Genomic DNA, 23,713 nt, shown 5'->3' with positions numbered 1-23,713 from the left:
CTCTCGCAACACCTTCCATTGAGCCTGGTCAAGTCCCAACTAGAACATCATGACTCAACTCTGGCAACAGAGGTGGGAAGCAGAAAAAACAGGCAGACTTGCCTTCAAATTTTTTCCAAGCATCCAGGACAGGAGGCACATGTCTTTTTCCCATCCAAGCTTCATTACCACCCAAATCCTTACAGGGCACGGGAACTTCAAGGCATGCCTGAAATGTTTCCTGAACAAAGGGAATGGGAAATGCCCTTGTGCCCTAGCTGACAATCAAGATGTGCAGCGTGCAGCATATCATCTTTTTGTGCACTAAATACAAACACGAAAGACGAATTTTAGCAAGCACTCTGTATAAACAGGAAATATGCAATTATGATTAATTAATTACTAAACTTAAATTTTAAAATGAAGTTATTGTTATAAAAATTTTTATGGCATTTGTATATTTTACAAAACATACATTGTATTTTAAAAATTTATCTAATTGCAATAGACCATGGTTTTCACTGATCATGCCAGTTGAAAGCCTTTTTCACCAGTCAAAAGACCCTACAAGCTCTTGAAACTTTCATCAGAGCAACGGACATTCTAAAGTATAACAGCTAGGCGGACTTTCTCTGCGGTTCCCCTTCTCATTAGAGAGGTTGTATGTACATTACACATTTGCTTTGGCTCATGCAAGACAGCTGTTGGGGCCTCTTCTCATATACTGGCTGTATTGTACACACACACTTTTTTTTTTTTTTTTTTTACCTCCTAAGCCATGGACGCCTTGTCTTTTGTACACATGCAACTGTTTTAATTTGTTTTGTTTTATTTTATTATGTTACCTCCTAAGCCATGGAGGGCTTTGTCTTTGTACACTGCAACTGTTTTAATTGTTTTGTTTTATTTTATTATTGTTACCTCCTAAGCCATGGAGGCTTTGTCTGTTTTCCCCCCAAGGGGCTGTTCATACGCATTTTGTGTGTTAAGCACCAAGGCAAGTTAGCTGTTATGGGGGCTCCTAATGCCTCAAGTTGTAGAGGCAGTTATTCTGTACACAACTATATGTTTGTAATTTTATTCATTGATGTTATTACAATTGGCTCTCAGGTGGCACACTGTAGTCTCATATTTTATACTTTCCTGTCATTCTTTTCTTTTCTTCATTCTTCTAACTTCTATAACTCTTTATATTTCTTTTTCCAAGGATACCTTATTGGTGGAGGCCTTCTAATCCTTTGGTAAATGTAAATGTAAACTAAGCAGATGATAAAAGTTAATAGCAAAACTATTTGTAAAAACTATCAAAAACAAAACTGGGAGAAAGTGCTATTGTACAATAGCATGAAAGTTTTTAGTTTGTTGACTGAAAAGTCCCAAATTTGATATAAGAAAATAAATTTCTTTCTTATATCAAAGTATTAGATATTATTAGTGTCAATGTAGGTACTGTACAAGAGTGAGTTGTCTGAAAGGCGAATGTCTTAAAGTTGATGACTGCCTATATTTGTAGTTATAAAATTAATCTATAAATATTATTTAAGCAGTTAATAAACAACTGATTTTATAAAAATTTAAGATTCATAAATATAAGACAATAATTTTTTAGACTTTAAAGAATTAAAAGCTATTAGCTTTCTTTAGTAACACATCACACAAGGAGCAGTTGTTGATATAGTTTTATTGAAGGAGATGCATTTCAGGTCTTAATGACCCTCTTTCAGTCCTTAGACTTTACAAAGGGAGATAGATCAGGATTACATTATATAGAATAATAATATATGTATTAATAATAATATATATGTTCTGTAAAGTCTAAGGACTGAAGAGGGGTCATTAAGACCCGAAATGCATCTCCTTCAATAAAACTATATCAACAACTGCTCCTTGTGTGATGTGTTACTAAAGAAATCCAATAGTTTTTAATTCTTTAAAGTCTACAAAAACCAGTAATGGAAACCTAATTAAATAATTTTTTCTTTTAGGTCAGTGAAATTGAAGATTATCTTAATGAAATCAAAAGGAACATTAAGGCAGTTGAAAGAAATCATAACAATATAATATTTTCTGATCCTGAAAAAGAAAAAAGTAAATTTAAAATAAAATTTGTTATGAATTATTTAAAATAGCAAATATGGCTTTAAACATTTATAGGCCTATACAGTAATACCTCGGTTTTTGTTGACTTCAGTTATCATCAGTATTTGTTTTTGTTGATTTTTTTTTTAATGAAAAATTTGTCTGTTTTCATTGGTTGCCTGGATTTCGTTAGTGTGCCCACGTGACCTCGCTGCTAATTTTGTGAAAACAAAGGGTGATCCATGCATTTTCCTGCTCAGTGTGGTGGTGTTTCTCATTGTGTGAGCATTACTCCACGTGTCTAGCCAAACATTCCATTGCTTTCCTTTTAGCTCCATCATGGAACCGAAGAAAGTTTCCAGAGCTAGCAGCCCTTCGAAGAAGAAGGCCAGAAACGCAATGAAGTTGAAGGAAATCATTGCAAAATAAGAGAGTGGCATTAATATTGCTGAAATTGGCTGCATGTATGGAAAGTCGTCATTCATAATAAAGTTCCATTGTGGCAGAAACAGAAGCAATAAAGGAGGTTAATGTAGCAAAAGGAGTCAATGTGCTAACGAAACAGAGATTGCAAACAATAGAGGATGTCGAACAGTTATTATTAATTTTGGATCAATCAAAAACGGTTAGATGACAGTTCTGTTTCAGAGGCCATCATATTAGTCTTTTATATTAATTTCTTATTGTTTTTAGTATTAAACACTATTTATTCTCTATAAATTGTTTTATTATTTGGAGTGTCTAGAATGAATTAATTGTATTTGCATTGATTCCTAAGGAAATAATTGTGTCTGTTTTTGTTGGTTTGGATTTAGCCAATTGTTTTCAGATGGATTATTGATGAAAACTGAGGTATCACTGTATTTGAGTATTTTGGTAAATTAAATTAAAAATTTCATGTTTAATCACTCAATAATTATATCATTTATTTATTTTAGTTACTGATTAATATAAAATAAATTTTAAATTTTTTTTTTGTTTTCTTTATATTTTTTTTTATAAAACAAAAAATTAACATAGTATGCAATTTTTCATTCTTTCAAATCAGTGTCTCCCAGGCTTTCTTTTCTGGTTGTTCCATCTAGCTGATTTTTCTGACTTCGTGGTTAGTTAATCTTATGACTTAAGTCAAAGTAATGATTATTTGAGGTCCTGATAACTCTCACAACCCCGTTGTGAGAGTTATAATCCTACCATAAAAGGGCCCCAGAAAACTATCAACACTTGAATGAATTGAATAAATACAAAGTATCTTTCTTTGAGAAGGTAAATCACCTACATCACTTTGATCATTCATTAGATAAAAGCCAGATTGTTTAAAATTGATGAATCTTGAGTCTACAAAGGGATGAGGGAGTAGACAAAGCATGGATAAATTCTTACTGACTCTGACAAAAAGAGTGCAGCACACTGACAAAATATTTAGTAAAACATTTTGGATACTAACACAACACCTGGAGAAAGACCAATAGAAAACACAGGGACCTGAACTTTGAGGAATAAGAGCCACATCAATATTGGCAAACTAATATTGGAAGAAACAGAGATGACTAAAAAGAATTGCTACTTCTGGTAGTAAGTATTTGTAATTATGAAGACAATAAGAGTCTTTTGGTGTAAAATTTACAAAAAAACACATTTTAGTAAAATACTTCAAACATTTTTGACATTTTCACATAAAGAACTGACTTCTAGAACTTGGAAAAATTATTTAGAAATGAATCAATTCAAGATTCTCATTTATCAAGAAAAATAACCAATTAGCAAGCATATTTCTTTTTAACGAATATAATTATCATAAATCCATAAAATTTCTAGTTCCAAAATTTCAAACAAAGTCACATTTTATTTAGAAAATTTTCACAAGTAAGTTATTTTTAAAAGACAAAGTTATGTATGATTAACTGATAATCTGGTGGCTAAAACATGGATTTGTTAATTGGATAGTTTTCTTATTAGTAACATTTCCCCTTAACATTAAAAAATTTGTCAACTTTACTATATATGTCAGGGGTGGGCAAGCAAGATTTCAATGGGAGCCGAAATGTAGGTTTTGCAAAATGCATGGGAGCCGCAGTTCTGTACTGTCATGGCGAATAGTATGGTAAGGCGTGCAATTTTATTATATAATATAAATATAATATAAAACAAATATTGAATTTTTTTAATAAACATATTTTCACAAAATTATAAAATAAAATTGTAAAAAAAATAATAAAAAACAGAAATTAACACTTTCAGCAAGAGCCGCATGTAACTCAAAAAGAACCGCATTCGCCCAGGTCTGATATGTCTTCTTCATTGTATGTTCTTCCAAAAGATGACAAAATAACAATTCTTCATTGGTGTTTTGTTCATAAATGTATCTGATGTTTACTAACAACTGAGCAACTTTGTACTATCAGTTGTTTCATCCAACTGCAATGCAGTATGGGCTTTCTTTAATTCTAGTAATAGGTTGCTCGAATTGGTCATTGCTAATTTCAGTTATTCTATTGGTGATAGAATTGTTTCATAAAGGAATTTTTTGAATGTCATCACCATATTTACTTCCATGAAGTAATTTGTCATTTTAATAGCAGCACGTAATACAAGATCTTCCCCAATAGTGTATGGCTTTTTATTTTTAGCAATCAGACATGAAACTTCGTATGAAATCAATAAATATTTTTTATTGATAGTCATAAATTTCTCAAAATATTGTTTGTTTTTATTTGAGGGTTTTAACAGTTGTTCAAAATATTCCTTTAGTTTATTGATGTAAGAGGGATGCTTGGATTCAAGATGCCTTTTTAATTTTGATGGTTTTATACTCTCCATGGCCAAAACATTATTACAAATTAAACAGAGGTGGTTCCTTACCATAGCAATTATTAAAAGTAAAGCCAAATTGTAGAAATGTCTTATTGTATTTTTTTTATGCATCCTAGTTACCTCTTTCTGACTACTGCTTGAACAGACTTTGTAGCATTGCCATCTACATCATTATTACCTTTGTTACTCAAGTTCAATCATTTACCCATTGTTAAAAAAAAACTAAAAAAATTCTAAAATTTAAATAAAATGGCATCTCTTATAATTATTCAAATAAATGCCAACTTCAATTGAGTAAAACTATAAAATACAATATTGTATTGTTAGCTATACACTTGTTACAGTGAAGCAGAAATTAATAACATACTGGAAACGCATCAATTCTACAGTAGTTGCAGTAGCACCACATGCAAATTTATTTCCAGTGCACTAGCATGGTGCATCAAGTTACTTATTGTTTCTTTGTTAAATAACTTATATGCCAAATTACAATGTGACACCACAGTTATGATGTGTGCTTGGTTGTATTTTTTAATATCTGAATATAATTTACTATGCAACTTGGCCAGTATTATGATTTTATAAGTGAGTTGTACAGAAAATGTGATAGTTTCAGTTGTGACTGCAGGGTCGGCACCATGTCAAGAAGCCATGTCAGGACTTACACCACTGTGCCTGTAGAAATCACAATTGCCATTAGATATTAGTTTCACACATGCTTGATCACATTTATAGGTGGTCAGAGAGACAGCATATCTGAAAGAAGTGCTATCCAACTACAGATTTAACTAAACAAATATCCATTTATTTATGTATAGATATGTACACTTATACATATAGGGTTTGGATTTTAGCAGTTTGAATTTATAATAGCATATCAATAGCATCTTTAAGCAAGTTATATCAGATCCCTAACCAGGAGAGAGAGAGCATTTACAATCAGGCATGTGATGATAAATACCTGGGCTTAGAATTTCCAAAGAGGTGGAACCTTAACTTGTGGGCTTCAGGGGAAATGAACGATAGCGTTGAAGATGTTCTGATGATTGTATAGATGGATCTGGCATCAGTAGAATATCCTTGGACATTGGGTGCTTGAAAGCAGGTAGGTAGATGTAAATCCCTTTGAGAGTAAGCTGATCGATGTCTTAGATCAGAGGTTCTCAACTGGGGTCCACAGAAAAAAATACTGAATTGGGGGTTTATGGTGATATTTTAGTGGTCTATAGGGTAATTCTACTTCAGAACAATTGTTTTACTGAGAATTAAATTTCTACAGTAGATATATTGTCAGTTTTTTTATTACTCATTTCTTGCATAAGGGTTAAAATATAAATTACTTAAAACATATCATCAGCATCATATCACTTGACAGTGACATTTCTGAACGTTTTCCTTTCTTTTTTTATTAGTGAAAAATATAAGGTTCTATCTTGAGGAAACCGTGTTTTGTATTTTCGTTTCTTTTCTTTTCTTTCGAAGACACAATGTAGTGACGTAAACTTAAACACTGGGCGAATTTTTCATCCTTTTTATTCGGTTGGAACGCTTTTTTATTACATAACGCGTTTCGGGCCGATGCCCCTCTTCAGCCAACTTCTAAATCCTGGTAAGAGCTTGTATACCGTTAAAAGCTGGTCCGTACCTCATTCGGTAGTTTAGACGGATGTAATAGTCCAAGGGTACGAATCTTTTATCCTTTGTTGGTATTTGTTGTCTTGGTATTGGGCCATGTTCTTCTCTTAGGTAGATGATAAAAAGCGTTCCAACCGAATAAAAAGGATGAAAAATTCGCCCAGTGTTTAAGTTTACGTCACTACATTGTGTCTTCGAAAGAAAAGAAAAGAAACGAAAATACAAAACACGGTTTCCTCAAGATAGAACTAAAATATTATTATTGAAACGGCGAATATCATCACCTAAGAGAAGAACATGGCCCAATACCAAGACAACAAATACCAACAAAGGATAAAAGATTCGTACCCTTGGACTATTACATCCGTCTAAACTACCGAATGAGGTACGGACCAGCTTTTAACGGTATACAAGCTCTTACCAGGATTTAGAAGTTGGCTGAAGAGGGGCATCGGCCCGAAACGCGTTATGTAATAAAAAAGCGTTCCAACCGAATAAAAAGGATGAAAAATTCGCCCAGTGTTTAAGTTTACGTCACTACATTGTGTCTTCGAAAGAAAAGAAAAGAAACGAAAATACAAAACACGGTTTCCTCAAGATAGAACTAAAATATTATTATTGAAACGGCGAATATCATCACCTAAGAGAAGAACATGGCCCAATACCAAGACAACAAATACCAACAAAGGATAAAAGATTCGTACCCTTGGACTATTACATCCGTCTAAACTACCGAATGAGGTACGGACCAGCTTTTAACGGTATACAAGCTCTTACCAGGATTTAGAAGTTGGCTGAAGAGGGGCATCGGCCCGAAACGCGTTATGTAATAAAAAAGCGTTCCAACCGAATAAAAAGGATGAAAAATTCGCCCAGTGTTTAAGTTTACGTCACTACATTGTGTCTTCGAAAGAAAAGAAAAGAAACGAAAATACAAAACACGGTTTCCTCAAGATAGAACTAAAATATTATTATTGAAACGGCGAATATCATCACCTAAGAGAAGAACATGGCCCAATACCAAGACAACAAATACCAACAAAGGATAAAAGATTCGTACCCTTGGACTATTACATCCGTCTAAACTACCGAATGAGGTACGGACCAGCTTTTAACGGTATACAAGCTCTTACCAGGATTTAGAAGTTGGCTGAAGAGGGGCATCGGCCCGAAACGCGTTATGTAATAAAAAAGCGTTCCAACCGAATAAAAAGGATGAAAAATTCGCCCAGTGTTTAAGTTTACGTCACTACATTGTGTCTTCGAAAGAAAAGAAAAGAAACGAAAATACAAAACACGGTTTCCTCAAGATAGAACTAAAATATTATTATTGAAACGGCGAATATCATCACCTAAGAGAAGAACATGGCCCAATACCAAGACAACAAATACCAACAAAGGATAAAAGATTCGTACCCTTGGACTATTACATCCGTCTAAACTACCGAATGAGGTACGGACCAGCTTTTAACGGTATACAAGCTCTTACCAGGATTTAGAAGTTGGCTGAAGAGGGGCATCGGCCCGAAACGCGTTATGTAATAAAAAAGCGTTCCAACCGAATAAAAAGGATGAAAAATTCGCCCAGTGTTTAAGTTTACGTCACTACATTGTGTCTTCGAAAGAAAAGAAAAGAAACGAAAAATATAAGGTTTTTTGTTTTTTTGTGCAATGTCTGTGGGGGGTCCACAAAAAAATTAAGAGGAAATGGGGTCCATGGGTAAAAAAAAGGTTGAGAACTACTGTCTTAGATAGTTGAATGGCAGGATAAACTTTCCAAGAGAGTCAAAGCGAGCAATTAACAAAATGGCAACTTTAGATTATGGATGAACATGAGGTGATGGGCGAACTTCTGTGTTGTCATTGATCCCTTTTTTTTATTTTGGAGGCCCCTCACTTCTCATGCCCTTTTTTGGTAATATCAAAGTGTGTCCAGTTTGTGAATTTGTGCCATTCAGTTCTGGATGAATGCCAAGATTTTTCACTTTTTGAAAGGAAGTGAATCTGGTGTAGGTGTAGTCATATCCTCATATCCAATATTTATTTAATGTTGGAAGAGAAGGGGGAAAAAAATTTTTTTATTGAGAAGAGTTTATAATTTAAAAATTTTTTTATAAAATTTAAGTGTTGTTATTTGAAAAAAAATTCCTATCTAGTCTGGGCTCTCACACAATTAACAATAATGAAAAAATCCGATTGTTTCTTCAAATTCAACTGTTTGAATTTAATTTTAGCAACCCCAGCATTTTGCTTTGCAACCCCATTTGGGGTTGTGACATAATTTAGGAAGCCCTGCTGTAAAGGAATTAAAAGAAGCACTAGACAAGAGTAAAACTGAGAAAACTGCTGGTGAAGATGATTAAATTTGGAGCTTATCAAGTTTATAGGCAAAGATTTCTTACTTGGATTACTGAACCTTTTTAATATGATGTAGGCATTCCTCTCTTGTCCATATGATGGGAATAGTGTTAGTGATTCCTGTCATAAAAAAAGAAGCAAATCTGACTTATTAGAGGAATCAGTCTCCTTAATACTGAATACAAGTATGCAAAAATACTACCAAAGTAAAAAATATAATTTTCAAAACTAAAGAAAATACTAATTGAAAAACAGCATAATGTTGAAACACATCTAGCTTTTATCATCACACTATAAAGTTATAAGAGAATTGCTTTGGAAGCCCTTAGAAGATTGAAGTATCATATCAATAAAAAAAATGAATATTTACTCTATCAAGACAATAAAATAACTGTAAAATACAATAACACAACTGAATGGAAATTAATCAACCAAGGTCTATATCAAAATTTACCTCTGTTGTTATTTGGCATATATATATGCTAAATATTTTCTATTCTTTTACTATTTTATATATATACATATATATATATATATATACACACACACAGGTAGGCCTCCCACAATGCGTTTTCACTCCAACACAGTTGAAAAAATGCAGAAATTTTCTTACAATGCAGTTTAGGGTATTTAGAAATGAATTATCTTTCACATAACAGAAAAATCGCAACAGATCACATAAGTGCGGTGGAACTTGATGAAACAAGCTCAGATCTTGAAATAAGGCCAGTCAAACATTTTTGAACAACTATAATAAGTGACAATGAGGACTGAATTTGTGAGCATAACATTGTTTTTTTTTTTATTTTGACTTGAAATCATAATCTTTTTAGTTTTTATATGATGATGAATTTTATTTAAGCTTTTTATGTACATAAATTTAAAAAATAATGAAAACGTTACACCATAAAAGGCAGTTTTTCTCTCTTTAGAACTGAATCCCAGTTTTTGTATTAAGTTGGTGTCTCCTATAACGCTATTTCCCACACGCAGTATTTTCAAGGAACGTATCTACCGCATTGTAGGAGACCTACCTATTAGTGATGTAACGAATATTCGGTTACTACCCGGTATTCGGCCTATTTGGCCTATTTTCACTATTTGGCCGAATACCGAATATTTAATTACTATTCGGCCGAATACCGAATACCTAAAAACACAATAAATTAATCATTTTGGTAACTTTTATTAATGCTGAACATTAAATTATAATTATTAAAGTTAATAAGAAAACTAACTCTAACTCTAGTATTAAATTATTTCGTAGTTAAATAATATTATAGCCTTTATCTAGCCCGATATCTTATGGCATTGATGGCGTGTAGGTTAGAATGTATCGGGCATTAATGTTATTGTTTAGTTAATTATGTTATATTCGTATTCGCGTATATTTTAATATTTCTACGATATTTTAAAATGAGTTACGAAACATTTTATTGAAACTTATCGTATTTAATGAAAGAATTATTTATCTATTTCTAGAAGATGAGTAACTAATATATAATTTATTTTATATATAAAGCAAAGACTGAGCATTTTTCATTATATGCAAAAGATAACATTTGAAATCATGTTAATTTTTAAAATATATACAAAAACAATAGCCACAAAATATCACAAAACTTCACAAATAGAAACTCCCCAATAATATATTTGAACTGTTCCACAACTGGGGAGAAACTAGACGATATTATGTCACCACTAAAGTATATCCTTAGGGTACTATTCAGTCTACAAATATGTAGTAAAAACAAAATTTTAGTGTTTAATTAAAGAGTTAAAATGATCGATTGCAAATAAAATAAGTTATAACTTACATCTAAATACCAACAACTGCCGAATCATAGCGGGCTATTTACGGCTATTACATAAATTATAGCACTAGAGGTAACGTTTGGCTCCATCTCATATTAACTTTAATAATTATAATTTAATTAATTAATTTAAATAATTTAGACCTAATGGAAGAAAAAATCATAGTGACAGCGGGCCAATAGAGAGCACGGTGCACGATCTTTGCCATAATGCGGTTTGCGTGCCAATTTTCATTCGTGTGTTAATCAAGCCGAATAGTTTGGCCGAATATTCGGCCTTTCGGCAACGCTCCTGACCTAATATTCGGTATTCAGCCACGCTCTTAGCCGAGTATTTGGTTGAGGTCGAATATACTATTCGTTACATCACTACTACCTATATATATATATATAAAATAGTAAAAGAATGGAAAAAAAATGTCCATTGGTGGGTTTCAATATCAGCTGCAATACTACTATAATGAAAGTGCACTGCTCTTTGCAGAGGACCAAGTTATAATTGCAAACAATGAAGACAATTTACAGAAATTAGTATTTATTCTCAATAACATTTTTATAGTCTGTGGAATGGAAATCTTGATAGACAAAATAAATGTTATGGCCTTTAAAAGAAAATAACTAATTTCCAGTAAATAACAATAGAAAAAATAATTGAGCAAATAAATAAATTCAAATATCATGGCTGTATACTGTTTTATGAAGATGAGGTGGATATAAACCCCAAAATCTATTATTTTCAAAAAATCACTGATATGAGTGTCTTTAAATCTAAACAACTACAAAAAATATACAAGAACCAGAATCTATCATATAATAGTTAAACCCACTCTGTCCACATTTTGTTTCCATGGAGTAATGAGAAACAAAAATAAAAGAATAGAAACTACTGGAATGAAATTTCTCTCAAAGATTACACTTTTAATGGATGAATAAATAATAATAAAATCAGAATTTAAAAGTAGATTTGCTAATTCATACTACAGACAAGTACAGACAAAATGACTTGAACGTAGAGAATGAACTGAAAGTGAATCCTAAACAGAATATTTAAATACAACCCAAAAAGTGGAAGTTGGAACAGAGGAGACTCTGTGGGAAAGATGGATTGAGTCTAGAACTGCCATTTGATCTAGAAACCTTAAAAGGATGAGAAGATAGATATAAAGATAAAAATTTCCAAAGATAAGCATGGAATATTTCTCATTTCTTATGAGATGATGATAAATGAGAGAGAAGAAAAAATAAGACCTGGAAGAAGATATATGAAAAATGGAGAAAAGAGATATCAAGCCTGAAATAACATATATATATTATATATATACATATATATGTTATTTCATCAATATTTATCAATTATTTCATCAAATTGATTAAACACAGAAACTAATTATGTATATATGTATCTTTGTTTTTGAGAGAAGAGAAGGAGTGGTTGTATTCACAAATAATGGATAATTATAATAAGGCAGTTTATTTTTACAAAAATTATTTACAAAATGTTTTTAAATCAACAACAACATTATTATTATTTTTAGAATTTTAAGCATAAAATGGAATATAGCATTAAATGATGCTATTTCATGCTATTAAATGGAATGTAGCATGGAATATTTGATGAAACAGAATTCCTAAATTCAGTTTAAATTATGGAATGTTATATGTAACATCTAAAGTTTAAAATTATTAATTAAATGATTTTTTACCCAACTGCTTACTACACTGGTAGTACATTCCCACTGGTTAGTAAAAATTTTTTAGACGAACATTACAAATAAAAGTAAATTTAACTATGAACCTTGAATGCTTCATTAATTTTGAATATAATCAGAAAACAGATTTTTTTTTTTTACTTTGAATTCATATTTCCTCAACTATTCAGCTGGCAGAGGTGGAAATTTTAGTATCATTTTGATTTATTATTGTAGATTTTTCTATATTATTAAAATTATCTCTCTAGGTATATTCATCACGTAAACTCGACAATTTTTATCATAAAATTTTTATGAAAATTAATTTTAAATATAAGTTTTGTAAATATAAAACTCTTAATAGGTGATTCATAACATTAATTATAGAAAATATGATGTTGCTATTCAATTAACAATTAAACTATAACTGAAAAAAAGTTGTTGGAGAATAATATAAATTTAAGTATTATTTAACTTATTTTTAGAGATTAAAGCTGAACTAGATGAATTAATGGATTCTATTAGAAGATTATCCAATAAGACACGAGCAAAATTAAAATGTAAGTTAAAAGAATATAAGATGATTAAAATTAGTTTATCACTTTAATAAAGTGTGAATTTTTTTAATGTAGTAATGGAACAAGACATTGAAGATGAGAAATCTAATACTGTTACAACTGAATTTAGGATTCGTCAAGCACAGGTATAAGTTATAGCATGTAATAATTAAACTTTAAATTATTCTTTGTAATTGAAGTTAATTTTGTAATTGTAAACATTTTACAATATTTAAGATTATAAGTAAATAAGTTATGAACTATAAATTTTTTTTTCTTTTCATAAATTAAATTAAATCGTAAAAAAATGTTTATTCAAATTTATAAGTAAATAATTATTGATAGAATATTCTTGTCAAATAGAATTTATTTTATATTGTTTATTTGTGTTTTATATTTTAGCATCTTAGTTATCATTCAAACAGTCTATATTTTAGTTAAAAAAATCAGCATAAAAGTAAAACACAACATGAAAAGTATGTGTTTGTGTATTTATAAGTGCACTCTCTCACACTTACACAAGGGTTTTTGTTCATCACCTTTTGGTCAGGAGAATTTTGCTATTCAATAACCCATCTATTGCAATTTATAGCACTTTTTTATATATATTGATTAAGAAATAAAAACTTAATAAAGAATAATCAATAACAATACAAAAAAGTCTTGTAATTTAAAATAATACAGAGTAAAGTACAGGGTGTCTTAAAAATTGCTGTGCACTGAGAAATTTTGTAATGACATCAAAGTTACATGTACAGTATTGTCTACAAGACCTCTAAGCTGCTTGCAATACCATACATATAACTTTGATGTCATTGCAAATTTCTCACTGTACAATAGCTTTTTAGATTTTCTGTAGTAATAAACACTCATAAAACTTTTCTAAGGTAATAGTTCTTTGAAACCAAATTGTAATCTGTTTATTTTTATAAAAAGTCAACTACTTAAATGTTATAGTATTCTGAGACATTAAAGGTTTAACTATATTTTAGAAATACTATGAGGTTTAATACCTCACAGTACTTCTAAAATATATTACTTTGAGAACTTCAAATTTTTCTGGTAATGTTCTGCATGTTTCCTTTTTGACTACTATTTTGTTTTTTCTTACAGAAAAAGCAAATTAGTCAAAAGGAGGCATTGAATAGGTAGTTAAAAAGTATTTTTACCATGTATTTCTTAGAACTTTGTTCTTATTTTTACCATCATTTTCCTTTTCTGTAAGGAAAGTGTCATTTTGATGCCACTGAAGCTAGTATAATTTTATTATGTTAAAGTATATGATTTTATAAATTAACCAAAAAAAGGGTATTTCAACAATAAAATACCCTTTTGGGTATTTTGTTGAAATACTCTGATTTGTTAAAAAAATTATTTTTTCTTTAAATTATATATTAAAATTATATGTACCTAATTTTAATATTTCTATAATTAATTTTAAAACATGTTACACTTTCCACACACATGTATACACTTTGCCACAAAAGTGAATTTGTTTTATTGGAGCCTTTGTTGAATATAAGTTTTAAAATGATTATTCTAATCATTTTAAAAGTTTTCTAAGGTAATAGTTCTTTGAAACCAAATTGTAATTTTTTATATTGCAAATTATTTCTATAGGAAATGAACATCAATTCACACCAATGCATGCCTTTTTAGACAATGTATTTTGTCAATGCCATATATGCATTTCAGGAACTTTCCTCCCTTTTGTATAATGCCTAGAATACATTATTTTTCTAATTATCTCAGTCACTATACTGAAGAGGGGAAGAATGTTCCTGAAACAAATCTATGACATTAATGAAATAAAATGACATTATACACGTCAAATTGATAATCAGATCACAACACACAATTGTTTTAGCTATACCTGGTGGGTGCAATGCCTTCAAGATTATGATGTCACCATTATTCATAAGTATGACCCTGAACATCTCAATGCCAATGTTCTATGTTGTAGTCTAGAGTTTCTTGACCTTTTTAAGCCCAAGGAACAGTAAAATGTCAGAAAAAATTCTACGGACTGTTAGGTTTAAAAATTAATTAGGACTGACTACCTATGTGGGTATTATCAAGATTTTGGACGTACATCTAAAAGCATATTTTAAATACATATGGAAACATAATTAATTAATCTGGAAATAAAGTATTAAAAGTGAATCATCATTGAACAAAGACTGCCTCTGCCTCATCAATCAACCACAGGTTGAGAAACACTGTTATAGTCCAATTGACATTCAGTTGAACTATGGAGTGAACAGCATATTCACCTGTGAATTGGCAACACTATCAACAACTGGATATGATTTTGGCAACTATCAGACAACATAAATGCCGACTTTCAGTATTTCAGTGTCTTTGATGGAATTCTACAATGGGCTATGACCTTGATTGAGTTACTTTCACTTCGTCTCACCATTCCTATGAAATTTTTATTTATTCAAGCTTGCTATGATGATCCAAAGGCTGGCCAAATAGAATATGCTTATATTTCTGCTCAGCCTTGAATCATTATGGGAAGGAAATGAGTTGATACATCAAATATTATATCCAATAGTGTTGACAATGGCTAACATCACAAGCATCTCTGTCAAGTAACTGTCAGTGTTGATTATGCCACTTCACAAATATTTCAATACCGTCAGAATGGCTCCTCTGGAACAATTTCTCACTTTGTATTTATGTAACAAGTGGCTCATTGCTGTTATGGATTATCTCAACTATTATAGCATCATTTGACATAGTCATGTACTGTACATAACTGTCAATATAGCATAAATAAAATAGAATAGTAAATACATAAGAATAAAATTAAACAGTAAATACAAAGTAAGCAGGAGTACATAAAATGTAAATTAGTATTTTATTTCTGTAATTATTTTTAATTTACTATTTTATGTACTCCTGCTCACTTTGTATTTACTGTTTAATTTTATTATGTACTTATTATTTTGTTTATCTTAATTTATATATTTTATCTTATTTTTTACTTGCTATTTATGTAGTGGCATATCTCAGTTAACGTTACCTCTGATAACAAAGCCTTGATATAATGAAGTTGCAATTTCAATTCCATTTAACATAAAAAATATTAAAATTTCAAGGACAACACTTGGAAGGCATTTGATTGCCTAACAGTGGCAACTCATCACATGCTCCAAGTTTTAGGTGTGTAAAACAAACTGTTTTATATGTTGTTGGAGTAATTTAGTCATTGCTTACACTTTGTAAGGTGTGTTTCAGTGTGGTATACTGCAATAAATGAGGAATGAAGAAAAGAATAAGGTGTACTAGAAGAAAATAACATTCAATAGACTAGAAATGATGTTACTATTAGGCCATATAGATAACATCTACCTCTAGTAGCAAGTTACTTAGTACTAATAATTAAAATAACAGATTTATAGCCTAAGTATTTAAGGCAATTATTTGGTGTGTGTATGTGTATGTATGATTGTATATATATATATATATATATATATATATATATATACAAAGGCTTTGGGATGCTTGATATACTTATATATGGCTCAATAGGTTTCAAAAATGTGGATGAAGAGAATGTAACAGGATAGAAGGTTTTGCATTAAATGCAAATGATGATGGTTTTTCAGTGGAAGATTTAGGAAAACTTGTTAACAAGGGGAAAAAAAGACAAAATTAAGAAGTCCCTACCAAAAAAGTGTTTGCAACCAATGATTTAAAAATATTTTTGAATGACATTGAAGATAATCATGATTTAGGAAGAAGTGTTGTTGTTAAGTGATCAGTGTTACTTGTAATAAATCCTTACAGGCAATTGCTAAATGAAAGAGACAAAAACCATAAACAATTAACTTTAGATTCCTATTTTAAAATGTGATTTTTATATTTGTTTGGAATATGATACAGGAAATCCTTGTTAGTTCAAAATTCAAGGGATGAAATAGTGACTTCAAATTATACAAGATTTAGATTGTGGCAGTATGCCATATTTTATGTATAGATTTAATTTCATATTTTATTTTGTTAATTATTTCTCCCTATCCCTTTTGTTCTTGTGTTTCTTTTGTTTTTCAAATTCCGAGAACTTTCAGACCCAACCCTTCTCTACCAGGGTGTGGGGTGACAAACAATAGAATGCGGGAAGCCCTGAGGGCAAAACTCGTTTTGGTGAAATACTTTTTGGCTGGACACTGAGGAAGCAAGAGGTGTACGAGAAAGGCTCTGGGTTGTTTTGGCATCGACAAGAGCTGGAGGGTACAATATCAGAGTAAGAGACTTATAAGAAGATCATAGGCAAGATTTTAAAGTGGAAGACTCCTCAGAGAAAATCCTATATTTTGAGAAGAGTAAAAGGTTCAGAGCAGCAGATCTGTAAGGACATTAGAATCTGAACTGAGCCAGCATACTGAAAGATTTGTCTAGATTTTGGGTACCTCTTTCCTATGAATTCTTCCTTTTCTTCATCTTTGATCTATACGCCTATTTTCTTTATTTAGTTTTATGTAGGTTAAGTTATTAGGTTAAAAATTTGATCAGTGATTGTAAAATTTCATAACACTATATTATTTTTATCTAAATTGTTAATTGTAATGATATCCCACATGCGAAGAATTCATTGTATATATTATTATCACAAAGGAAAATCTGGGAGTTGTATCAGGGTTGGGACCTTGAAAATTCGTTGTTCGAACGCAAAAATAGTCTGTTCGTTGTGTATCATACTTTGTGTTATTCCCTTTCACATAGAACATCACAAGATATTTTTGTACAGTATTTCAAACTTTATGGAAATGATGTAATTAATTAAGAAAGTGGAATATAGCTATGTATATAGAAAACTAATTTCATTAATTAGTAATAATGACATACTTAAACTGCAGGTAAACATCACATGTCCGGTGAGAACCTCACATGCTGCCTGATAGGTTTCATACAAAGTAAAGCAGAATTTTTCAAAACTATTAATTACTTTTTGGGCCACTTCAGTAATAAGTTGCCCAAATGTAGTAACCTACAGAAATATCTCAGAAACCTATACAGAAACCTAATTAAGAAATATCTCAATTTTTTACTTGTAGCCCAAAATCCAGCCGTATTTTATGAGATAAGAGTAGTCCATAGATAAGGTGACACTCGAAAATATGTTACTATAAAAACATAGCCATATTGACCAGATTAGAGTTGTTCTTGGTCTATTGTTTTCTTAGAACAGCGGTTCCCAAAGTGTGCACCACGGTACACACTTTTAGAAAGCCACTAGGGTGCCATGGCTTCCTCACAGGGGCACCATGAAATGTTATAAAATTTTTATAATGTTAGAATTTAATGCACTTGTTAGAATTTGTATAATGTGCTTGTTAGAATTTGACATAGGTGTCTTCGGAAAATATGCATTTAGCAAGGATGCCGAGAATCGAAAAAGTTTGGGGACCACTGTCTTAGCGTATGGAGATACTTTAATCTAAACAAATGAGTTAACATACGCATCACAATTTGGACAGAAATTTCACTTTGAATTTTGAAGTAGCTGTATTTTGAACTAACCATATTCCTTAACATGTTCTTTGTAGAAAACTATGTTTATATTAAATATGTAAGTGCATTTAAGATATCCATTTAAAATTTAGATTATTATATTACATTTACTTCAAAATTATACTAATAAAAATTTCTAAGGAACTGAAATTTGGTATTGAGATTTCTATAAATGCCAATTTTACTTTATCAAAAACTGATAGATATTTTTGAATTTATGGCAAAATTGTAAAAATCTCTAATATATACAGAGTAATAAAAAGGATTATAGAATAAGTTTGCATTGTTGTGTTAAATATTTACTTATTACAATGTGCAGATTATTACGAAACATTAGATTATATGAAATATGTTGTATAATTTTTTTTATATTTGGTCTATTTCACATTTTAAGCAAAAATATTGATATATAATATATTAAGAGGAAGGTTGGAATAATTAGAAAAATTATTTTCAAATTTTTATTGCTAAAGGTTTTTTTAAAAATCTTAGATTTTTAGAGATGTTTTTGAGTTTTAATATAAAACTAACTATTATTTATAATAAACTTGAGAACATGAAATATTAAACATGAAAATTTTACAAAAAAAAATTGTAATTTTAACAGATTGGATTTGTGAGCCCCATGGTTTAAGGGTACAAATTTTTGAACCCCTTTTTTTTGGATTTGGATGTTAAATCATTTTTTTGAAAGGAAAATAAACATTTGCCGATAGAAAAAAATCATCACATAGCATTGGATCAAATGTCACCTCTTATGTCAACAATCAAGTGGGAAAATTAACATGTTGCAAAACAAAGCAGTCTGTTATGAAATGACACTCTGAAATTGCAAGTCATCACACATCTGCAGAGTGGTCATCATAAACAACAGACCATCATGTGACCCATTTCCCACAATATGATATAAAAGCCAGAGCCACCAGAAGCTTGAGGCGATCATTTGAGGAAGTTATTCTTGAGCTGGTGTCCATTTTTGTCTCCCTTTCTCCTAATCAGGTCCAAAAAGACAACTGTAGACATTTTTAGAACTTCCACATCCTCCATGCAAGCAACCGATTGTCACATATGACTCTCCATTAAGACTGAGAGGTATTTTGGGCTAGAAAAATCTGTGAACTCTCTCTCTCTGTGATGTAGAAATTAGGCATGTGACATGGAAGTTAGATTAGTCACCAATCTATTGTAAATAATCTATATTTTATGCGCATTTAACCGCAGTTATCTTTATTTAGTCTTGTATATCCTCATGTATTTTAGATTTAGAAGTTTATTAAACTTTTATTAGTTTATCTGTTACAACCTGTCTGCGTGTCTAAATTCAGAGATCGGACAACTATCTGCTTGCTTGCAATCTCCCCGCTAGATATTTGCCCTCCTAGCCATCAAAATGACAATGTGAGTGGTCTTTGCAGACTGTTGCCGATTAAGTGGCATTTAGGGAACAGCCCCTGTACCCCTGGCTTCTCACAGTTTTTAATGTTGGCTGTTTTGCTCTACAAAATGTATTGCAATTAAACATTTTGGTCTAAACAATTATTCCCAGTACAGAACAATTTTTATATACTAAATAACTGTATTGAATTCTAATAATTTCACATATTTTTAAAAAGATTATGTATGTTATTACACATTAATAATAAGAATTCAATACATAATACATATTTTTTTTAAATACAAAAGAAATTTTGTTTTGAAAATATTTGCTTAATATTTGAAGATTTTAACTCAAAATTTAGAACATTTGTTGTTACTTTTATATGTAATTTTATTTTTATTTATCTGTTAATCTTAGTAATTCCAAAGTATGTAATTGTTTCATTTTTTTCCCCCAGTTAAATGCTCTCACTCGGCAACTTGTAGATATAATGTCAGATTTTAATCAAATTCAAATAGAATATAAGAAAAAGTGTGAAGATCGCATTAAAAAACAGTTAAAAATCAGTAAGTTTTTCAATTTTTAAATATTCAATATTTTTGATAAATTCCATAATTTAAGAATGAATGAACAAATAAACCTTAGCATTTTGGTTAAGTTGTGAATCAACTAATCTATTTTTATTTATAAAATATTTTAATGTAAAAGTATTGTCATATAATTAAAAAAATGGTCATTAGCTTTTTAAAAAAATGAGATAATTAATATTGTTTTCTGTTGATCTGGAAATATTTTTTATTCATATAAAGAAAACTTATCAAAAGAGGTAAAGTGAAGTAATAATTTTGTATATTGTACAGTACATATCAAACTTTCAAATGAAAGTTCAGTGCTGTTTTGTAATCTATATCATATTTTGTAAGAGATGTGAATTTGAATTCTATTTTTGTTGACAGTTTTCTTTAATTTCAAAATAAGTAATTTTTGAAGTGGTGCATTACTGAAGCTTCTTCTATGAGGCTTACAGAATTGTCTGTTCTCAAAATCTGTTTGATAGATTTTGATTAAACTTTGTCATTTTCCATTAATTGCAATGCAGGATCAAAAAATGCAATGAAAAATGAGAATCCGTGACTTCATTTTTGAGATATAAGGTCATTTCATGAACATGGGTGACAAAGCAATATTGCACAAATTGCATGATTTTTTCATGCGATGTTTCATGGTCGCTAGCACGTTATGTATGGGCTTATAGAATAGAGTTTGTTTTCAAAATTTAATGGATCGATTTTGATAAAACTTTGCCGTTTTCCATTAATTAAGATGAGGAATCCAGAAATATAATGTGGGTCCATTTAAATTAAAAAATCCAGCAATGAATCACTCAACTTTCCCAAAATTATGGTGGCTTTATCTGTTATAAACAGTTTTTTTAAATAAAATATTATACTTTTAATTATTATAAAATGGCAAAAAGCTTAATTTTGAGGGTAGGGATGAGTTTTATAAAAAATTGTAAATGCTGATAATGAGTAAAATTGTCATTAAGTCCAACCCTACTCAAGATATGACACACAGCACTCTTTATCTCCCCACTTCATCAACCTTAAACACCAAAATTTAATAGCATGAATTTTTCTTATACACAAACCTTCCTGCAAAATTTCAGAAATTTTCCAAAGCACAGGAGTTATTAAGCTTCAAAGAAGGTAAACAAAATCATGCCTACACACACACACACACACACACACACACTAACATTCATACATACGAAAAAAAAACTGACTGGTTTTGCATTTCTCAATGTTTCAAGGCCCCCTAAGTCTTAAAATTAAAAATCTTGGGAGGGTAGTTTTTGACAGATTGCTATACTTTCCTTCTGTTATCTATAACAGAGCCAGGAAAGTAAAAATAGGAGTCCATGACTTTGTCACTAATACCTCTGTGTATTGAAAACAATGTCCATGCACTCTGATGCAACAAATGCACCTAACGGAATTTAGGCCTAGAGGTCAAAAATAAAAATGGTATTATGGAAAATAGGGACGAAAAACGAACAAAACACATTGGACTGCCTTTCCGCATCTGGCCAGTGTTAGGATTGTCTCCCCCATTTCCTGCAGATACGAGGATAGCCTCTTTTGTTGTAGTAAGTGCAAAGTTCACCTGTCCATGCCTGTCAGATAGTGTACAAGATCACCTCTTCTGTGCCTAACAGATGCAGGAATTGCTTCTTTCCTTTTGGCCCTGTTTCAATTCTATCATGGTATGACAAAGTCAATCGATTTCCTAGTAAAAGCTATATGATTTTAACTAACATAGTGTCATATTTTGTTTAATGTTACATTAATAGTTTAAGATTAGCTTGTACAGTGGAACCTCGCTTAACGAGCATAATTCGTTCCAGTCTTACTCGTAATGCAAAACACTCGTTAAGCGAAACAATTTTTCCCATAGAAATGAATGTAAGATACGATAATGTGTTCTACGCCGAAAAAATGCTCAAATGTTTTATATAAAACGTTTATTCAAAAAAAAATTGTACAATATACACTGTTAAGGAGTGTGAATCATCATCATCTTTTCTTCTAGCGCAGAATGAACCATCCTGGAATGCAAATTTGATTTGCAGAAACAAAAAACAAAAATTGCAGCTAATATGTTTGATAAACACTTTAAATGATATGCCAAATTCTTGGATTATGTAAATGCTATAATTAAACATTAGAAATTAATTAATTTGACTAGAGGTAGGCAGTTATGTTTCCATCTCGTATTAAATTTAATAATTATAAATAGTTAATTTTTAATTCAGACCTTTCTAAAATTTAATTTGGAATTGGTCGTTAAATTGTATTCTAATAATAAAATAACTGCTATATTATCCAAAACATTCAATGCCTAGCAGCTATCCTAATTTTAAAATGTTTTTTTTCCTATTTTTAACACTTTTCGTGTTACACATTAGAATACAGTAGAGCATCGCTTATCCAAAAGCCGGTCAACCAAAATGTCGGTTAACCGAAAGCTTTCCAGTCAGACTGTGCCGAATCAAACGTTTTTGATACTAGATTAACTTCTAAAGTATAATTTTTTGTTTTTATATTTTTCAATATATTTATTTTGTTTGTACAAAATAAATAAATAATTTTTTAATGGTACAATAGCCTCTATTATTATTATTATTATTAAAAATTTTTGTTAGGCTTAAAATTGATGAAAGTTCAACACGAAGCGACATGCAACGGAGAAAAATTTCAACATCGGGTAGATTAATATATTTTTTTCGTACATAATCGGTTATCTGAAAAATCAGTTATCCGAACCACCTCAGTCCCCAATTGATTCGGATAAACGATGCTCTACTGTATTAAGTTCTGAAATGTACAGGGTGATCAAAAGTCACAGAAATTTTAAAAAAGTTATAACTCACAAACTATTTACAGTAAGATGATGCAGTTTTCACAGAAATGCTTAGAAAGAAGTGGGTTTTTTTTTGTGTGTAATAAAAATTTTAATACCAAAATATGCACATTTCTTGCCATAGATGGTGCTTGATAATCTTATCAAGGCAAGAATCTATGCGTCATCTTACTGTAAATAGTTTGTGAGTATAAAGTTTTTTAAATTTCTGTGACTTGAATCACCTTGTATTTATAAATGTCTTGATATTTATAAATATATTTTGGATAATAGTTTATTTCTAATGTACAGTTGCATTTATTCTTCTTTAATAAAGGTTCGACTTCTGTACTGGTGTGAGCAAATAATTCGCATTCAACCTTTTAAAAACCAGTAATAAAAATTTGAAAACAAACGTTTTCGACCATTAACTCGGTCTTCATCAGGTTCTAACTATTGAGATTCAAAACTGTTCCAGAACGTATT

General features: G+C 30.5%; 1 protein-coding gene across 1 annotated transcript in view; it reads left to right on the top strand.

Annotated features, from left to right (window-relative positions):
• Nucleotides 1–23,713, top strand: part of LOC136976598 (syntaxin-like) — a 65,705-nt gene that overhangs the window by 22,397 nt on the left and 19,595 nt on the right. The window contains exons 3-6 of the mRNA XM_067271928.1: nucleotides 1,965–2,067; nucleotides 12,853–12,927; nucleotides 13,000–13,070; nucleotides 20,283–20,391. Of these exons, the coding sequence (XP_067128029.1) occupies nucleotides 1,965–2,067; nucleotides 12,853–12,927; nucleotides 13,000–13,070; nucleotides 20,283–20,391 (358 nt within the window). The remainder of the gene's footprint in view (nucleotides 1–1,964; nucleotides 2,068–12,852; nucleotides 12,928–12,999; nucleotides 13,071–20,282; nucleotides 20,392–23,713) is intronic.

Source organism: Centruroides vittatus, unplaced genomic scaffold (assembly GCF_030686945.1).
Source record: "Centruroides vittatus isolate TY-2023 unplaced genomic scaffold, ASM3068694v2 contig_409, whole genome shotgun sequence".
Lineage (NCBI taxonomy): Eukaryota > Metazoa > Arthropoda > Arachnida > Scorpiones > Buthidae > Centruroides > Centruroides vittatus.
Note: the sequence above shows the minus strand (reverse complement) of the source record. Positions and strands in the feature narration are given on the sequence as shown.